Below are 20,937 nucleotides of genomic sequence, written 5' to 3' on the forward strand. Positions count from 1 at the left end.
CCAATGAGACCAATAACAGACCATAATGGACCTGAAATAAGAACTGTCTGTTTGCAGGAGCCATCTAAATAAAAGGATGAATCTTGACAGCACTGGGCAATCTAGACAGTTTCTATTTCAGGCACATTGACTGATGACACGTCAGTTAACAAAGAAAAGGGACACCATTGTGATTATATAAAATTTGTATAGAAATGGATTTGAATATATTACAACTCCGCTCTGATCCCCCCCTCCCCCGCTGTCCTTGCAAAGTGCCACACGAGAGGTCCTTGGCCGGGCCTAGAACTCGCGGGCCTCCTGCAGCTGGGCCAGGTACTCCTCCTCGGGGGGGTTCTCCGCACAGCCGCGCCCGTTGTTTGGGGGGCGCAGGGAGTGGATTCGGCTCCAGTCACCCTTACACAGAATCCATGGCAGCACATCGGCCTTGTAGTGAAGTTCGGGGGAGAAGTCGGCACTGATGAGGTTGGGGATGGCGGCGGCGCGGCCGCGCGTTACCAGTCTGAGGGAATGGTCGTAGCAGCAGTGCTGAGCCCCCAGGCTGCTGCTGTCTCGGGTGAGTAAAGAGCGCAGACAGAAGCGTGCACCCGGATTGTAGATGTCCAGCCTCTCCCGACCGCCACTTGCGTCTCTCCACCGGAAACTGCGCGCCAACTTCTCATCCCGCAGCACCAACGCGCTGTACACGGCCTCCGAGGGGTAGGAGCAGGGGCAGCTGGGTAATTCTGTCAACACCCGGTGCAAATAGTTACTGAGGAATTCACTCTTACAGGTGAGCCAACGATCGCAGCTGTCCAGGTGAGCTGAGGGCGAGAAAAGAGAGAAGTATGAGATATGGAGGGGCAGATATGAGGGTGAGAAGTATAGAGACAGGGTGACATGGGGGAAGGCAAGTATAAGGGTAGCACATGAGGAGACGAGTATGAGATATGAGGGTGGCATAGGGGGAGACAAGTATAATATGATGGTTGCATGGGGGGGAGACGAGAATGAGATATAAGGGGTAAGACGAGTATAAGATACAAGGGTGGTATAGGGGGAGACAAGTAGGAATTTGAGATATGAGGGTGGAATAGGGAAGAGAGGAGTATGAGCTAAGAGGGTGGCATAGGGGGAGATGAGTATGAGATATGAGGGTGGAATAGGGGGGAAAAGAGTACGAGATATGAGGGTGGAATAGGGGGGGGAGACGAGTATGAGATATGAGAGTGGCATAGAGGGAGATGAGTATGATATATGAGGGTGGAATAGGGGGGAGAGGACTACCAGATATGAGTGTGGCATAGGGGTAAGACGAGTATAAGATACAAGGGTGGTATAGGGGGAGACGAGTAGGAGATTGAGATACGAGGGTGGCCTGGGGGAGACAAGTATAAGATATGAGGTTGGCATAAGGGGAGACGAGTATGAGATATGAGGGTGGAATAGGGGGGAGAGGAGTATGAGATATGAGGGTGGAATGGGGGGGAGAGGAGAATGAGATATGTGGGTGGAATAAGGGGGGAGTGGAGTATGAGATATGAGGGTGGAATGGGGGGGGGGGGGAGTATGAGATATGAGGGTGGAATAGGGGGGAGAGAACCATGAGATATGAGTGTGGCATAGGGGTAAGACGAGTATAAGATACAAGAGTGGTATAGAGGAAGACAAGTAGGAGATTGAGATAGGAGGATGACATAGGGGAGACGAGTATAAGATATGAGGGTGGCATAAGTATGAGCTATGAGGGTAGCATGGGGGAGACATGTATAAGATATGAGGGTGGCATAGCGGGGAGAAAAGTATGAGAAATGGGAGTGGCATAGGGGGGGGGAGACGAGGGTAAGATATAAGGGTTGACGAGTATGAGGGTGGAATAGGGGAGAGACAAGTTTAAGATATGAGGGAGGCATGGGAGGAGAGGAGAATAAGATATGAGGGTGGAAAAGGGGGGAGAGGAGTATGAGATAGGAGGGTGGAATGGGGGGGGAGAGGAGTATGAGATAGGAGGGTGGAATGGGGGGGGGAAAGGAGTATGAGATAGGAGGGTGGAATAGGGAGGAGAGGAGTATGAGATAGGAGGGTGGAATAGGGGGGAGAGGAGTATGAGATAGGAGGGTGGCATTGGGGGGAGAGAAGTATGAGATAGGAGGGTGGAATAGGGAGGAGAGGAGTATGAGATAGGAGGGTGGAATAGGGAGGAGAGGAGTATGAGATAGGAGGGTGGAATAGGGGGGAGAGGAGTATGAGGGTGGAATAGGGGGGAGAGGAGTATGAGATAGGGGGGAGAGAAGTATGAGATAGGAGAGTGGCATAGGGAGGAGAAGAGTATGAGATAGGAGGGTGGCATAGGGGGGAGAGGAGTATGAGATAGGAGGGTGGAATGGGGGGGGGGAGAGGAGTATAAGATAGGAGGGTGGAATAGGGAGGAGAGGAGTATGAGATAGGAGGGTGGCATAGGGGGGAGAGAAGTATAAGATAGGAGAAGAGTATGAGATAGGAGGGTGGAATAGGGAGGAGAGGAGTATGAGATAGGAGGGTGGAATAGGGAGGAGAGGAGTATGAGATAGGAGGGTGGAATAGGGAGGAGAGGAGTATGAGATAGGAGGGTGGAATAGGGGGGAGAGGAGTATGAGATAGGAGGGTGGCATAGGGGGGAGAGAAGTATGAGATAGGAGAGTGGCATAGGGAGGAGAAGAGTATGAGATAGGAGGGTGGCATAGGGGGGAGAGGAGTAGGAGATATGAGGGTGACATAGGGAGGAGAGGAGTATGAGATAGGAGGGTGACATAGGGAGGAGAGGAGTATGAGATATGAGGGTGGAATAGGGAGAAGAGGAGTATGAGATATGAGGGTGATATAGGGAGGAGAGAAGTATGAGATATGAGGGTGGAATAGGGAGAAGAGGAGTATGAGATATGAGGGTGACATAGGGAGGAGAGAAGTATGAGATATGAGGGTGGAATAGGGAGAAGAGGAGTATGAGATATGAGGGTGACATAGGGAGGAGTATGAGATATGAGGGTGGAATAGGGGGGCGGGGAGAGGAGTATGAGATATGAGGGTGGAATAGGGAGGAGAGGAGTATGGAATATGAGGGTAGAATAGGGGGGAGAGGAGTATGAGATATGAGGGTGGCATAGGGAGAAGAGGAGTATGGAATATGAGGGTGGAATAGGGGGGAGAGGAGTATGAGATATGAGGGTGGAATAGGGGGGGGAGAGGAGTATGAGATATGAGGGTGGCATAGGGAGAAGAGGAGTATGAGATATGAGGGTGGAATAGGGAGGAGAGGAGTATGGAATATGAGGGTGGAATAGGGGGGAGAGGAGTATGAGATATGAGGGTGGCATAGGGAGAAGAGGAGTATGAGATATGAGGGTGAAATAGAGAGACAGGTATGAAATATTGGGGGGGAGGGGGCATGGTATGAGATATGAGGGAGGGGGATGGAGCATGGGAGGAGTCAGGTATGAGATACTGGGGGGGGGGGATTGGTGTGCAGGGGGCATGGTATGAGAAAATGGTGGGGGGGGGGTGACAGATCACATGGTGGATGGGTGAGTGCAGAGGATGAGGATATAGAACAGGAAGGCAGCAGAGAACTCACCATTGTCTGGAGTCGGAGTCCCCCTGCTGGCCCACCATTGGGTGGAGTTCTCGGTGTCGTCCTCCCCTGCAGAGTGATAAAGTGACATAATATAAAGGGGCACTGACCATAATATGACATCACTGAGCGCCAAGACAGACATTCCACATCATCTATGAGTAATAGGCGGAGCATGAAATGGGGGCGGGGTCACATGGCTCACCTGGGCACGGGAGGAGGTCACACACACGGGATTCGGTGGCGGTGCAGGAATAGCCGCAGGAGCGCGTGCGTTTCTGGCTTGGGCGACCACAGGTAGCGCTACATGGAGACCAAGAACTCCACTCCTCCTCCTCGTAATCTGCCCAGGAACAACAAAAGCTTGTGTCATACATAACCCTAAAATGGGAGGAGAAAACCTCATGACTGGGAGGAGTCAGACTCCATTTCTCATACCTTCCCCTAGGTCACCCAATAGTGGGAGGAGTCAGGCTCCAAGTCTCATACCTCCCCCTCTGTCATCTTGCAGTGGGAGGAGTCCCAGTACTCCCGCCTCCGGGTGGTTCTGGATATTTCTAGACTCACCGTAATGATATTTGTCTTCAGAGATCCAGTTCTCTCCATTCGGATCTCGCCCGCTCAAGATGTTGTCCTCCCATTCATACTGCGAGGAATAGTCGCCCACATTCTCTGACCCTGAGGGGCCGGGGGTGGAAGTCTCCTCACCGGGGAAGTCATTGTACTCCCAGAAGAGCGGCCAGAAGAGCTCATGCTGAGACACCCAATCCGGGTCCGCCCAGTCCGTCCGTGTATCCGACAAATCCAACTCCACCTCTGCCTGGGACGCCGGATCCACCTCAATCGTCACCTGGAGAACGAGAACCAGAACTGTCACCCCAACAGTGACCTCAAAATACAAGAGTGACATCACCACTCTCCAGATATATGATATATTATACAGGAGTGACATCACTACTCTCCAGATATAAGTTATATTATACAGGAGTGACATCACCGCTCTCCAGATATAAGATATATTATACAGGAGTGACATCACCGCTCTCCAGATATAAGATATATTATACAGGAGTGACATCACTGCTCTCCAGATATAAGATATATTATACAGGAGTGACATCACCGCTCTCCAGATATAAGATATATTATACAGGAGTGACATCACCACTATCCAGATATAAGCTATATTATAGAGGAGTGACATCACTGCTCTCCAGATATAAGATTTATTATACAGGAGTGACATCACCGCTCTCCAGATATAAGATATATTATACAGGAGTGACATCACCGCTCTCCAGATATAAGATATATTATATAGGAGTGACATCACCGCTCCTCAGATATAAGATATATTATACAGGAGTGACATCACCGCTCTCCAGATATAAGATATATTATACAGGAGTGACATCACCGCTCTCCAGATATAAGATATATTATACAGGAGTGACATCACCGCTCTCCAGATATACAGTGGGGAAAATAATTATGTGACCCCCTGCAAATTTTGTACATTTGCCCACTTACAATGAAATGAAGGTTCTATAATTTTATCATAGGTGTATTTTAAAGGATAGAGACAAAATATCAGCCAAAAATCCAGAAAAAACACGATACAAAACACGCCCCTAGGACACACATAATCCCTTCTTCCCCAATAAAGTTAACCCCTTCCCTGCCAGTGTCATTTTTACAGTAACAGTGCATATGTATAGCACTGATTACTGTAGTAATGTCACTGGTAACCCCAAAAGTGTAAAAAATGTCAGTCAAGGGTCCGATCTGTCCGCCGCAATGTCACAGTCCCGCAAAAAAAAATTGCAGATCGCCGCCATTACTCGTTAAAAAAAAAAACAACAAAAATTACAAAAATCTTTCCCTTAGTTAGTAAACGCGATAACTTTTGCGCAAACCAATCAAAATACGCTTATTGTGATTTTTTTTACCAAACATATGTAGCAGAAAACAAATTGGCCTAAAATGTTAAAAAATTTTGATTTTTTTTTGGGGGAATCACATAAAAAAATGTGAAAAATTTTGTTATTTTTGCAAAATTGACGCTCTTTTTTTGTTTATAGCGCATGATCAAAAAATCGCACAGGTGATCAAATACCACCAAAAGAAAGCTCTGTCTGTGGGAAAAAAAGGACGTCAAATTAGTTTAGGTACAGCGTCGCATGACCGTCCGTTAAAGTCACACAGTGCCGAATCGCAAAAAAACCTCTGGTCAGGAAGGGGGTAAAATCTTCCGGGGTTTAAGTGGTTAAGGTCCTGGAGTGGCCTAGCCGGTCTCCAGACCTTAATCCTATAGAAAATGTATGGAGGGAGCTGAAACCTCTACTTGCCAAGCGACAGCCAAGAAACTTTAAGGATTCCGAGAAGATCTGTAAAGAAGAGTGGACCAAAATCCCTCCTGAGATGAGTGCAAACCTAATAACCAACTACAAGAATTGTCTGACCTCCGTGCTTATCAACAAGGGTTTCTTCACCAAGTACCAAGTCATGTTTTGCTTGGGGATCAAATACTTATTTCACTCACTGAACTGCAACTCAATTTATAAACTTTGTTTCGTGTTTTTTTTTTCTGGAATTTTGGTTGATATTCTGTCTCTATCATTTAAAATTCACCTATGATAAAAAATTATAGACCCTTCATTTCATTGTAAATGGGCAAACTTAAAAAATCTGCAGAAGGATCAAATAATTATTTCCCCACTGTAAGATATATTATACAGGAGTGACAACACTGCTCTCCAGATACACTATATTGTCAAAAGTATTGGGACGCCTGCCTTTACACACCCATGAAATTAAATGGCATCCCAGTCTTAGTCCGTAGGGTTCAATATTGAGTTGGCCCACCCTTTGCAGCTATAACAGCTTCAACTCTTCTGGAAAGGCTGTCCACAAGGTTTAGGAGTGTGTCTATGGGAATGTTTGACCTTTCTTACAGAAGCTCATTTGTGAGGTCAGGCACTGATGTTGGACGAGAAGGCTTAGCTCACAATCTCATCCCAAAGGTGTTCTATCGGGTTGGGGTCTGGACTCTGCAGGCCAGTCAAGTTCCTTCACCCCAAACTCGCTCATCCATGTCTTTATGGACCTCAGTTATATGATCCCGTTGGTTATGGTTCAGTGATGCCCTCTTCCCCCCCCCCCGCATTGGTTGTCTGTGTTGGGGTCTCACCTGGATGTTGGGGTTCTCAGAGGTCAGGTTGGCCCCTGATAGGCTCTGCAGGTCCAGGATAAATGGTGCCGCCTCCTCCCGGCTTTCGTCTTTCCCGTGTGATGTCTGGTCGTGGCTCCCTGGGTTGACCTCTGACTTCTGGCTGTCCTGTACAGAAGGGACAATGTCAACATGGATCCCCCACCTCCTACCAGGAGCTTACACTCTAATCCCGGCTTTGCAGATGATTACTTGAAGCAGCCAATCAGAATTCAGCTCTCATCAGCCAATCAGAATTCAGCTCTCATCAGCCACCACCAGAAATCCCCGGAAATGCTTGTTCTAGGAGGTCGCAATCCAATCTGACAGCTCAGATGGCCAAATCAGGAGAAAGATTAAACCACTATGGGAGTGCCAGGCTGGGATTGGGGACCACCTACCCATTGTCATCACCATCCTCACATCACTTGGTGGTCATACACACTTCCATTTATTTATCTGATCAAAACGATTAAATCTGCAAACAACTGAAGAGTCATGACTTTCCTTCCCATCGATTTACACTCTATTTCCACCAAATGGAGTTGATCGCCGGGGAGGAATGTTATCGATCGTTATATATTCATCACCACACTGAGATACTTTGCTTGTGAATACGTTCCTATTTCCATCCATCAGATTATAAGATCTGTGGTGGAAGCAGACATGATCAATGAACTATGAAAGCCACTTCCCTGTGTGTCCCATCCATCCATCCCTCCAACTATTCTATCCATCCAACTATTCTATCCATCCATCCAACTATCATATCCTACCCATCCCTATACTATCCTATCCATCCATCCATCCAACTATCATATCCATCTCTCCAACTATCATATCCTACCCATCCCTATACTATCCTATCCATCCATCCATCCAACTATCATATCCATCTCTCCAACTATCATATCCTACCCATCCCTATACTATCCTATCCATCCATCCATCCAACTATCATATCCATCTCTCCAACTATCCTATCCTACCCATCCCTATACTATCCTATCCATCCATCCCTCCAACTATTCTATCCATCCAACTATTCTATCCATCCATCCAACTATCATATCCTACCCATCCCTATACTATCCTATCCATCCATCCATCCATCCATCCAACTATCATATCCATCTCTCCAACTATCCTATCCTACCCATCCCTATACTATCCTATCCATCCATCCCTCCAAATATCCATCCATCCAACTATCATATCCATCTCTCCGACTATCCTATCCTACCCATCCCTATACTATCCTATCCATCCATCCCTCCAACTATCATAGCCATCTCTCCAACTATCCTATCCTACCCATCCCTATACTATCCTATCCATCCATCCCTCCAACTATCAATCCATCCAACTATCATATCCATCTCTCCAACTATCCTATCCTACCCATCCCTATACTATCCTATCCATCCATCCCTCCAACTATCATATCCATCTCTCCGACTATCCTATCCTATTTAAAAGAAATGGGTACAGCGCTAAAAGGCCAATATATAAACCCATTCGTATAATATCCTATCCATCTCTCCAACTATCCTATCCATCCAACTATTCTAGCCATTGCTCCAACTATCCTATCCTACCCATCCCTATACTATCTTATCCATCCATCCCTCCAACTATCCATCCATCCAACTATTCTATCCATCCATCCAACTATCATATCCATCCCTCCAACTATGATATCCATCCAACAATCCAATCCATCCATCCTATACTATACATCCAGCTTTCCTATCCATCCCTCCAACTATCCTATCCATCCATCCCTCCAACTATCCTATCCATCCATCCTTCCAACTATCATATCCATCCATCTATCATATCCATCCTATCCTACCCATCCCTCCAAGTATCCTATCCATCCATCCATCCATCCATCCATCCATCCAACTATCCAATCCATCCATCTATCATATCACTCCAACTATCCTATCCATCCATCCATCCTTCCAACTATCCTATCCATCCTATCCTACCCATCCCTCCAAGTATCCTATCCATCCATTCCTCCATCCATCCAACTATCCAATCCATCCATCTATCATATCACTCCAACTATCCTATCCATCCATCCTTCCAACTGTCCTATCCATCCAACTATCCTATCCATCCTATCCTACCCATCCCTCCAACTATCCTATCCATCCAACTTTCCAATCCATCCAACTATCCTATCCATCCCTCCAACTATCCTATCCATCCCTCCAACTATCCTATCCATTGAACTATCCTATTCATCCATCCCTCCATCTATCCCATCCATCCTTCCCTCCAGCTATCCTAACCACCCATCCCTTCCCCTAACTATCCCATCCATCCCTCCAACTATCCTATCAATCCATCCCTCCCTCCAACTATCCCATCCATCCCTCCCTCCCTCAAACTATCCTATCCATCCATCCCTCCCTCCAACTATCCCATCCATCCATCCCTGCCTCCCTCCAGCTATCCCATCCATCCCTCCCTCCAACTATCCCATTCATCCCTCCCTCCCTCAAACTATCCCACCCATCCCTCCCTCCAACTATCCCATCCATCCCTCCCTCCAACTATCCTATCCATCCCTCCAACTATCCTATCCATCCATCCCTCCCTCTCTCCAACTATCCTATCCACCCCTCCCTCCATCCAACTATCCTATCCATCCCTCCCTCCCTCCAACTATCCTATTCATCCATCCCTCCCTCCCACTATCCTATCCATCCATCCCTACCTCCATCCCTCCAACTATCCTATCCATCCATCCCTCCATCCCTCCAACTATCCTATCCATCCATCCCTCCCTCCCTCCAACTATCCTATCCATCCCTCCCTCCATCTATCCTATCCTTCCACCCCTCCCTCCCTCCAACTATCCCATCCATCCCTCCAACTATCCTATCCATCCATCCCTCCAACTATCCCATCCATTGCTCCCTCCCTCCAACTATCCTATCCATCCCTCCCTCCCTCCCTCCAACTACCCTATCTATCCATCCCTCCAACTATCCTATCCATTCATCCCTCCCTCCATCCAACTATCCTATCGATTCATCCATCCATTCCTCCCTCCAACTATCCCATCTCTCCCTCCAACTATCCTATCCATCCCTCCCTTCCTCCCTCCAACTATCCTATCCATCCATCCCTCCAAATATCCTAGCTATCCCTCCCTCCCTCTAACTATCCTATCCATCCTTCCCTCCAACTATCCTATCCATTCTTCCCCCCAACTATCCAATCCATCCCTCCCTGCAACTATCCTATCCATTCATCCACCCCTCCAACTACCCTATCCATCTATCCCTTCCTCCAACTATCCTATCCATCCATCCTTTCAACTATGCTATGCCTCCCTCCCTCCAACTATCCTATCCATCCATCCCTCCCTCCAACTATCCCATCCATCCCTCCCTCCCTCCAACTATCCTATCCTATCCTATCCACCCCTCCCATTATGCTATTCATCCTATCTTTTCAACCCCTCCAACTATCCTGTCCATCCATCCCTCAAACTATCCTATCCCTTCATCCAACTATCCTATTCATCCATCCATCCTATCTTATCCATCCATCCAACTATGCTATCCATCTCTCCTATCCTATCCATTCCTCCAACTATCCTATTCATCCATTTATCAAACTATTGATTGAATAATCAGAAGAGAATGATTAGAAAGGAAATCAATAATTCATCAAAGGATCTGTGTCCACCATGACTTCCCCTGCCATCATCATCCCCATCACTATCCTCTCTACTGTCATCACTCACCATCACCCCCTTCAACATCCTCTCTACTGTCATCTCCATCCTCACCATCACATTTTCATAATCCCCTCTACTGTTATCACCATCCTCACCATCATCATCCTCTCTACTGTCATCATTCTCACCATCAACCCTGTCATCATCCTCACTATCACCCTCTTCATCATCCCCATCATTATCTTCTCTACTGTCATCACCATCCTCACTATCGCTCCCTTCATCATCATCCTCTCTACTGTCATCACCATCCTCACTATCGCTCCCTTCATCATCATCCTCTCTACTGTCATCATCATCCTCATCATTATCCTCTCTACTGTCAACACCATCCTTACCATCACCCCATCATCATCATCCTCTCTACTGTCACCATCATCCTCACCGTCACCCCCTTCATCATCCTCTCAACTGTCATCACCATCCTTACCATCACCCCCTCTACTGTCATCGCCATCCTCACTATCGCTCCATCATCATCCTCTCTATTGTCATCATCATCCTCATCATTATCCTCTCTACTGTCAACACCATCCTTACCATCACCCCATCATCATCATCCTCTCTACTGTCATCATCATCCTCACTGTCACCCCTTCATCATCCTCTCTACTGTCATCATCATCCTTACAGTCACCCCTGCTCATCATCTTCTTTACTGTCATCAGTATCCTCTCCATCACCCCCCCCCCCCCCTCATCCTCTCTACTGTCATCACCATCGTCCCCTTCATCGTCCTCTCTACTGTCATCTCCATCCTCACCATCACCCCCTTCTCATCCATTCTACTGTCACCATCACCCCCTTCATCTTTATTCTCTCTACTGTCATCATCCTTATCCTCACCATCATCATCATCCTTATCTGCTTTCATCATCCTGATCAGTATTCTCTATACTGGAATCTCGATCCTCGCCATCATTATACTCATCCTCATCATTATTATACTCATCATCATCTGCACCATCATTATACTCATCCTCCTCATTATCATTATACTCATCCTCATCATCGCCATCATTATACTCATCCTCCTCATTATCATTATACTCATACTCATCATCACCATCATTATACTCATCCTCCTCATTATCATTATACTCATCTTCATCATCATTATACTCAAATATATCATCATTATACTCATCCTCCTCATTATCATTATACTCATCCTCATCATCACCATCATTATACTCATCCTCCTCATTATCATTATACTCATCATCACCATCATTATACTCGTACTACTCATCCTCATTATACTCATCTTCATCATCATTATACTCAAATATATCCTCATTATACTCATCCTCCTTTATCATCCTTATCCTCCACTGTCATCATCATCCTCATCATTATTTGTCATCCTGGTATTTATGCTCTCCACTGTCATCATCATCATCACATTTCTTCCTCTCTCCACAATCTTCCTCATCCCATGTCTGTCATCCTCATCCTCGGCGTCCCTTTTCTCTCTCTCTATGACTTTCTATTGTCATCTCCGTCCTCCTCTCCCTCATTATTCGGGTCACTGTCTCCCCTCCCCCCGGACTCGTACCGGTCGGTATTATCCCGTGTTGTAGCGCTCACCTGGTGGGGCCCCGGGCGGGGGGGAGGGGCCCCCGGGAGGGTCTCCAGTCGGCAGCTCAGGAAGAAGAGGATGAGGATGGCGCCCCACATCACTGATCACCCGGCCGGGTCACTCTGCGCCCATCTCTGTGGGCGGGGCGGGGTTAGGGTCGGTGTCGTCATTCTCGGGGGGAGGAGCCGGGATGGACGGAGAGGGGCGGTCACGTGTGCCGGGAGATGAGGATCGGGATGGGGCGGGGAAACAACAATAAGAGAGGCCCCCCCGCCCCCCAACACTGACATCTGAGTTCCGGTCTCTATCCTCTGTGATGGGTGAAGATCTCTGTGACCTGGGGGGAGGGAGCGGCTCTGCCTGTGACGCCGCCCATATATATCCTCGGGGGCGGAGCTGGAACTCCTTGTGGGCAAAACTTACACTGTGGGTGGAGCTGAAAGAGCCAACACAGCCAATCAGCTGCGGAGATCTTTTTTTTGTTTGTGCATTGTGTGTCACTTCCTCCAGCACACTGATGGCCCATTGGTGTTTTTCTCCCTTAGGTTTGGTTATTCCCCACCATGTATTAATGTGTTGGTTCTCCTCCAATCCCCCGCTCCTCTGCACACCATGTGACCCCAGACAAGGATAGGCATGTCTTACAGCAAGCTCCGCCCCCTCATGGTGGAATGTGAGGACAGGTTCACTTTAACTGGAGCAATCCCCCTGGAATCAGACCTGTGTTCACCTTCCCATGGAACGCTGGGAGGGGGAGGGGGGATTTACACTCAGCGGCCACTTTATTAGGTACACCGTGCTAGTACCGGGTTGGACCCCCTTTTGCCTTCAGAACTGCAATAAAATGATTGTAAATGATCTTTGTATGAAACAATCCATTCTGTTTAAAATAGAAATGAAAGGCAAAAGATTTGTGTATAGATATAAAAAGTTTGTAACAGGAAAAAGCAATACACCGAGCTTCCCAGTGAATGGCTGTGCAACGGGGGCGTGTCAGGACAAGTCTGATCATTGGGGGAGAGTACACTGAGTTCCCAGCATAGCTAGAGAACTGACCACTGACAATCCAATAAGCATATTTTGATGGGTTTGCGCAAAAATTATCGTGTCTACAAACTTTGTCATTTTTTTTTTTTACTAGTAATGGCGGCGATCTGCAATTTTTAGCGGGACTGCAACATTGCGGCGGACAGATCGGACCCCTGACTGACATTTTTGGGGGGACCAGTGACATTATTACAGTAATCAGTGCTAAAAATATGCACTGTTACTGTAATAATGACACTGGCAGGGAAGGGGTTAACACTGTGGGTGATCAATGGGTTAAATGTGAGCCTAGGGGAGTGTTTCTAACTGTATGGGGGCAGGGCTTGTGAAATGATCCTAGAGACATGTGATCCTATATAGAAGGATCACAGGCGCTCTGTGATCATTCCAGGGAGAAGAACTGTCAGCTGTGTTTACAACAGCCGAACGTTCTTCTCAAGGGGGAGCGATCGCGGGTGTCAGGTGGCAATCGGAGCCGCCAGCCCCCTGCATCGGAGTCCCTACTGCCAAATGGGGGCAGGAGCGCGCCACGACCTACGTATACCTACGTCAGTTTGCACAGGAGGGGCTGCTGCGGCAGGCGGTCCTTAAGTGGTTAATAGGAAAGTAGAGGGACTGGTAGAGGCAGCAGAGATTTCACACAAAGGAAGCAAAGAGAAGAGGAGACTTTCTCATACAAGTACATGGCACAGGCAGTCACGTATCTGGAATATGAAGTGTTGGGGTAAGCACCTTCATTCTTCGTGGCATAGATACAAGGTGTTGGAAACATTCCTCAGAGATTTTGCTCCATAGTGACATGATAGCATCACGCAGTTGCTGCAGATTTGTCGGCTTAACATCCCTGATGCCAATCTCCCATTCCACCACATCCCACAGGTTCCCTATTGGATGAGATGTGGTGAGTGTGGAGGCCATTGGAGTACAGTGACCTCATTGTCATGGTGAAGAAACCAGTGGTGAGATGATTGGAGCTTTGTGACATGGTGCATTATCCTGCTGGAAGGAGCCATCAGAAGATGGGGACACTGTAGTCATAAAGGGATGGACATGGTCAGCAACAATACTCAGGTAGACACTGGTTTGGAAAACCATGCTCAATTGGTACTAAGGGGCCCAAAGTGTGCCAAGAAAATAGAGGGAGGTGGTCCATTTTTATCTGATCTCACATAGAGGAGAGCGGGGCTCTGACAGTTCTGTCTCTGCACAGTCATCGGAGACGGCGCAGTCTTCTGTCCGCTGAGCAAAACTGAGTGCGCCCAGTGAAAAGCCCATATGAAAGGACCCATTGACCTAACAGCAGTCTGATTCGCAATCACTATATTGCAACACCTTAGCGAGGGGACATTCCCATTATTCTGTGCTTTTCCCTGCAAGACAGGTTCTCTGTAGGTGTTCAGCCCCTAAGTGGAGCACTGCATTACCTAAGGGGAGAAGAGCCAAAGCAGAGGGCTGAGGGATCTTCTCTGCCATAGATAATAAATCTATCCACACAATGATGAATAGACGTTCCACTGTGGCAGCAAATTCCTTCTTCTCCTGTGACATCGCCAGACTTGTATAAAGTACTCAAAATTTCTACTTGAGTAAAAGTACAAGTGCTCGATCAAAAAATTACTTGAGTAGAAGTGGAAGTGCTCGCAGAAAAAGTTACTTAAGTAGAAGTACTAAAGTATTCAACATTTTTTTTACTTAAGTATTGCAAGTAGTTTTTTCAAAAAATTTGCTACTTAAGTACTAAAAGTAAAAAGTACCAGTAGTTTTGAAAAAAAAATTCTACTCAAGTACTAAAAGTAGAAGTACAAGTACTGTGTTATGTAGTTATTAAAGAAATAAGTCAAAAGTTTGAACATCATATTGTTTTTATTATTTCAAATGATTTATTCAAATGATTAACCTGTGTTTGTTAGTAGTTTCTTGATGCACTTTAAGCGCTGTAGCACCATTTATTTGTTTGTTTCATATTTTCTTTTTATTGGAAAGATTTGGTATAGCAGCTTTTATTATACACAGCCTTTATTTTCGTATGCGCTGATTTACAAATGACATTATACACATTTTTTTGAGCTTTATGCAACCTGCAATCTACTGTTCTGGCAGTGGTAATTTTTTTAAAAGTAACGAGTAACTATGCAGCACAAAAAAAAATACTTGAGTAGAAGTATCGAAATCATCAAAAAAATGTAGTGAAGTAAAAGTAGAAGTAGGAGAAAAAAATTCTACTCTAGGAAAGTACAGATACCGCATTTCGGTACTTAAGTACAGTACTTAAGTAGTTCTACTTCGTTACTATACATCTCTGGACATCGCTAATATTAATGTAAAAATGTTCCATATCGCTACTGCATTATCAACATGTTGAATTTAGGAATATTTGCAGAGATTTTAGTGTAATAAAATTAATTTTTTTTACTATAGTAAGGAAAAATGGGATTTTGGATTTACCGTAAATTCTATTTCTCTGATGTTCATTGACGGACACAGCACCTGATATTCATAACCATTGCGTTATACTGCCCCCTACAGGGGTAGGGCACCAGGTAGAAATTAATTCTGGCTACACCAATGGGTAGTCCCAGGGGTATATTCCCCCTCTCTGCTATAGCCACTCAGTTTTGTTACAAGCAGTGGCAGAATTATAAGTCCACAGAGGGGTGGGTGCTGTGTCCGTCAATGAACATCAGAGAAATGGATTTTACAGTAAGTCAAAAATCCAATTTTTCCCATTCATTCATTCATTGACGGCCACAGCTCCTGTTCTTCTTAACCAGTGGAACGTCCCCAAGCAATGTTAAACATGAGGGGTAAGAACAAAACAAAAAAAAATTCCCAAAGCTAAACATTAGTCAACCAGGCAACAGGCACTCACCTGAAAAAAAAACAAATACACCCTCAAGAGGATCAGCTCCTCCTAAACCGCAGCCTGCAAAAACCTTGCGGCCAAAAGAAGTATCCGCAGATGCCAACACATCCACTTTATAGAACATTGTAAAAGTGGGCACAGGCAACCAGGTGGCCACCTTGCAAACCTGCGTCCGGAAGATTTTGCTGCTTAATGACCAGGCCCTATTTTGCGATTCGGCACTGCGTGACTTTAACCGACAATTGCGCGGTCGTGCAAAGCTGTACCCAATCTAAATTGAAAAAAAAAAAAAAAAAAACAGTATTTTTCACATTGTGCTATACAACATTCTCAAAAAAAAAAAGTAAAAATCTAAATTTTTTTTAACATTTTAGACCAATTTGTTTTCAGCTACAAATTTTTATTAAAAAAAAAGAAAAAAAAAAATCGCAATAAGCGTATTTTGATTGGTTTGCGCAAGAGTTATTGCGTTTACTAACAAAAGGTATTGCGTTTACTAACTACAGGAAAGATTTATGTAATTTTTATTGCTTTTTTTTTTTTTTTTACACTAGTAATTGCAGCAATCTGTGATTTTTTTGCGGGACTGCGACATTGCGGCGAACAGATCGTACCTCTAACTGACATTTTTGATCACATGGTCTCTGTGATCATCTCAGGGAGAAGGACAGACGGCTGTGTTTACATCAACCGTCCGTCATTCTCTGTCAGCGGGGGGGGGGGGGGGGGAGATCGCGAGTGACCAGCGGCCATCAGAGCCGCCTGTCACATGCACTGGCTCCCCAGCTGACGAGCGGGGGTGGGAGCGCGTCGCGCGCTCGCCCCCTAGCTCCTCCCAGGTGAGAGCCGTACATGTACAGGACTTTGCCTGGGAGAGCCAGCCTGCCGCAGTACATCTGCGGCGGCTGGACGTAAAGTGGTTAAGGACTGCGGTCAGTGCATGGATGGATGGTTGGGACCCAAAGGGCCCCGCAGCCTCAGAGAGGGGATCAGGTGCGGAAATGTGCTCCAAAGACTCCATGAGTCACTAGGGGGAATTCCACAAAAAAAAGTGTTACACACTGCGAAGGGACAACCCCCACAGCGCTGGCAGCACCAACCGGTGGCCAGGCACAAAGCACCAAGCGATCCTCAGCAGAGAAGGAGAGGACCCCACCAGACTCGCCATCCACAAGGAAAATCTGCACTACACATGCAGCGAAGAGGAAGTAAAATGATCCAGGAGTCAGCACCAGGAGATGAGGAGGGGCTCCCATCACCGAAATCACCACCCACAGGGCACAACTGTCATGGCCGCCGTGTATAGAAACACACGGGCTACAAATAAATGACGGCACCACAAGGCTTACAGGGACCCAGGAGGGAGACAAGGCCTCAAGGCCAGATCCAGGCAAGACTGGGGACCTTGGCAGGAGCCCCCACCAGGTAAAACCCCCCACCCCACACAGTCGATCTTCTGGTCCCTGGTGGTGCACCCCCCCAGCCCCCATCGCCAGTTAGCACCCTGCCCCCATCCCATCCCATGAAAGTGGCCAGACCACCCAAACAGCCCCAGCGTGGAGGGGGGGGGGGGAGCAGGATGAGGGACTTGGCAAGGGGGGGGGATGCCTATGGGAAGGAGGGGAACCCGGGGGTCGGACCGTCCCAAGGAGGGGCCCACGTCCATCCCAAAACTATCCAGTGGGAGGGGACAGCTACTCAGCATACCAGGAACCAGGTGGACACCGCTCCAGGACAGAACCCCTCTCCATCAAAATAAGGGGGGCTGTCGGCCAGGAGGAATGCTGCCTCCTGGTACACAATGCTGTTTAGGCCTGGGACACAAGGAAGGCAACACAATGTCTTCATTCAAATGAAAGTCAGAGATCACCTTAGGAAGGAATGACGGACAGGGGCGAAGCGCCACCTTATCCATGCGATTTACCAGCTAAGGTGAACGACAGGATAACGCTGCCAGTCCATACACCCTGTGCGCTCAGGCAACAGCCACCAAAAAGGCCACCTTCTGGGACAGCGTAAGCAGACCATTTTCAAAGGGAGGTTTCTGTAGAGCTGAAATCACCAAATTAAGATCCCAAGGTGGCAAATGAGCCCGCACTGGAGGAACCCTGAATAAAAGTATACACCAGGGAGTGTGTGGCCAAAGGTCATTGGAAAAAGGCCGCCAAGGCCGATACCTAGCCCGTGATGGTACTCAAGGCCAATTTCTGTTCAACCCCCAGTGGAAGGAAGGTTAAGATCTGAGCCACCGAGAAGGAGCGAGGATGAACCCCAAGAAACTCACACCACGCATTGTACGTCTTCCACGTACGATGGTAAATCTTCCTAGAAGTAGATTTCCTAGCCTTCAACAATGTAGGAATCACAGACTCAGATAAACCTCTATGCTTTAGCACCTAGCATTCAACAGTCATGCCCGTCAATGACTGTAAAGCATGATGGATGATCGTTTCTTGGGACAGCAGATCCTCCCTGAGAGGAAGCTTCCAAGGAACGTCGGCGACCAGCCACACCAGATCAGCGTACCAAAGCCCGGCGAGGCCAGTCCGGAGCCATTTAGATTACCGGAATCCCTTTTGCCTCGATCCTGCGTAGAAGTCTTGGCAGAAGCTTGAGAGGATGGAAGGTGTAAATCAGAGGATACTGACCCCACGGGGCCACCAGTGCATCTGTGGTGTCCGCCAGAGGATTCCTTGACCGAGCCACAAACCTCTGCACCTTTCTGATGAGCCGAGATGCCAACTGATCCACTTAGGGGGGTGCCCCATTGGGGAAGCAGCTGATGAAACCCTGCCGGATGAAGGGACTACTCGCTTTGGTCCAACGCCTGCCAACTGAGGTAATCCGCCTGACAATTTTCCACCCAGGAATGTGCATGGCGGCGAGAGCTGGAAGGAACCGTTTTGCCCACCTTAGAATGCTGGCTACCTCCAGAGCCGCCAGGGCACTTTTTGTGTCCCCTTGGTGAATCATATAAGCCACAGCCGTGGCATTGTCCGATTAAATGCGCAGAAGGCATCCCTGAAGACGATCCGTCCAATGATCCAGACACAGTTCGCTCGGAGTTCAAAGACATTGATTGGTAGATTGGACTCTTCCAGTGTCCAGATCCCCTGAGCAGGATGTTTGCAGAGGATGCCTCCCCAGCCAGACAGGCTGGCATCTGTGGTGACCACTGTCCAATACAAGGGGAAGAAATATTTTCCCAGCCGAAGTGCCAGAGAGCGAAGCCACCATATCAGGGACTCCTTTGTTCCCCCGACTCAGCCGGATCTGATTGTCCAGAGACTGTGAAGTCTTGTCCCATTTGGTCAGAATCTCCTTTTGCAGGAACCTCGTATGGAACTGCGCAAACTGAATCGCCTCGAAGGTAGATACCATCAGACCCAGCACTTGCATGGAAGGGGTGACCCGGAGGGATGACCATTTGTTGGGCAGCAGGAGCCGAATTGCAGCCTGCAATTTCTTGAGTTTGTCCAGAGGAAGGAGTCAGAGTCCAGAGTCAGGCTTAACCACTTAACTACTTGCGGCGGTCAGCCCCTCCTGGGCAAAGTGACGTAGTACTACGTCGCTCGCCTAGGAGCCTGTAGGGGGCGAGCATGCGCCACCCATTCACTGAGGTCCCCGCACGAGTGACCAGCGGCTCTGATGTCCGCTGGCCACTCACTATCTCCCGCTGGAGAGGGAGAAAGGCAGGCTGCTAATGTAAACAAAGCCGTCTGTCATTCTCCCTGGTGTAACAGCAGAGACTACACGACCCTGCTATGTAGGATCGTATGTCTCTGTGGTTACATCAAAAGCCACGCCCCTCTACAGTTAGAAGCACGCCCCTAGGGACACACTTAACCCCTTGATCTCTAATAAAGTTAACCCCTTCCCCGCCAGTGTCATTTTTACAGTAACAGTGCATATGTATAGCATTGATTACTGTAGTAATGTCACTGGTACTCACAAAAGTGTCAAAAATGTCAGTCAGGGGTCCGATCTGTCCAGTCCAGCAAAAAAAAAAAAAACCATCGCAGATCGCCGCCATTACTAGTTAAAAAAAAAAAAACAATAAAAATTACATAAATATTTCCCTTAGTTAGCAAACCCAATAACTTTTGCGCAAACCAATCAAAATACGCCCATTGTGATTTTTTTTTACCAAAAATATGTAGCAGAATACAAATTGGCCAAAAATGTTAAAAAATTTTGATTTTTTTTACATTTTTTGGGGGGGGGGAATTTCATAGAAAAAAAAAGTGAAAAATGTTAATTTTTTCAAAATTGACGCTATTTTTTTGTTTATAGCGCAAAAAGTAAAAATTGCACAGGTGATCAAATACCACCAAAAGAAAGCTCTGTTTGCGGTAAAAAAAAGGACGTCAATTTCATTTGGGTAAAGTGCCGCAAGACCGCGCAATTGTTGTTAAAGTCATGCAGTGCCGAATCACAAAATAGCCAAATCCTCCGGGGCTGAAGTGGTTAAATAGTCCAGCTTTGTGGAACCAGGACAGACTTCTGAAAATTCAGAATCCAGCTGAACTCCTGCAGAGTTTGTATTGAGATCTCCAGGTTCGCCATCAGAGCAGATGGACGATCTCCTTCTGCGAGCGGAGTCTCCAAGAAGCCCAGTGCTGCGATCCCCTATTGGTGCAGCAAAGCTAGCACCGGAGCCAACACTTTTGTGAAGAGCTGAGGAGCGGAGACGAGACCAAAGGGTACCACCACAAACTGATAATGCTCCTCTCCAACAGCAAAGTGGAGAAAACGCTGGTGACTGGCACATATTAGAATGTGAAGGTAAGCATCCTTGATGTCGATAAGAGGCAAGAAAATCCCAGACGCAGGGATGCCACCACTGTTAGAACAGACTCCATTCTGTACCCGCGCAAAGCAGTTTAGC

At 47.2% G+C, this 20,937-nt stretch overlaps 1 protein-coding gene across 1 annotated transcript; it reads right to left on the reverse strand.

Moving 5' to 3' along the window:
• Nucleotides 1-218: 218 nt before the first annotated feature.
• ISM2 (isthmin 2) lies at nt 219-12,313 on the reverse strand. The gene is made up of 6 exons (XM_082242905.1): nt 12,148-12,313; nt 6,777-6,923; nt 4,154-4,436; nt 3,792-3,929; nt 3,590-3,655; nt 219-803 (listed from the first exon to the last, which is right to left on the reverse strand). The coding sequence occupies exons 1-6, from the start codon at nt 12,235-12,237 to the stop codon at nt 283-285; spliced, it is 1,245 nt and encodes a 414-aa protein (XP_082099031.1). The 5' UTR covers nt 12,238-12,313; the 3' UTR covers nt 219-282.
• Between the last annotated feature and the right edge of the window lie 8,624 nt (nt 12,314-20,937).

This window comes from Pelophylax lessonae, assembly GCF_965119305.1.
Source record: "Pelophylax lessonae genome assembly, chromosome: 13".
NCBI lineage: Eukaryota > Metazoa > Chordata > Amphibia > Anura > Ranidae > Pelophylax > Pelophylax lessonae.

Coding starts and splice junctions, on each gene's coding strand:
- ISM2 (XM_082242905.1), bottom strand. CDS start 12,237: ATGTGGGGCGCCATCCTCATCCTCTTCTTCCTGAGCTGCCGACTGGAG. Junction 3,930..4,153: donor TGAAGACAAATATCATTACG/GTGAGTCTAGAA, acceptor GTTCCTGGGCAG/ATTACGAGGAGGAGGAGTGG. Junction 3,656..3,791: donor TGACCTCCTCCCGTGCCCAG/GTGAGCCATGTG, acceptor ATCACTCTGCAG/GGGAGGACGACACCGAGAAC.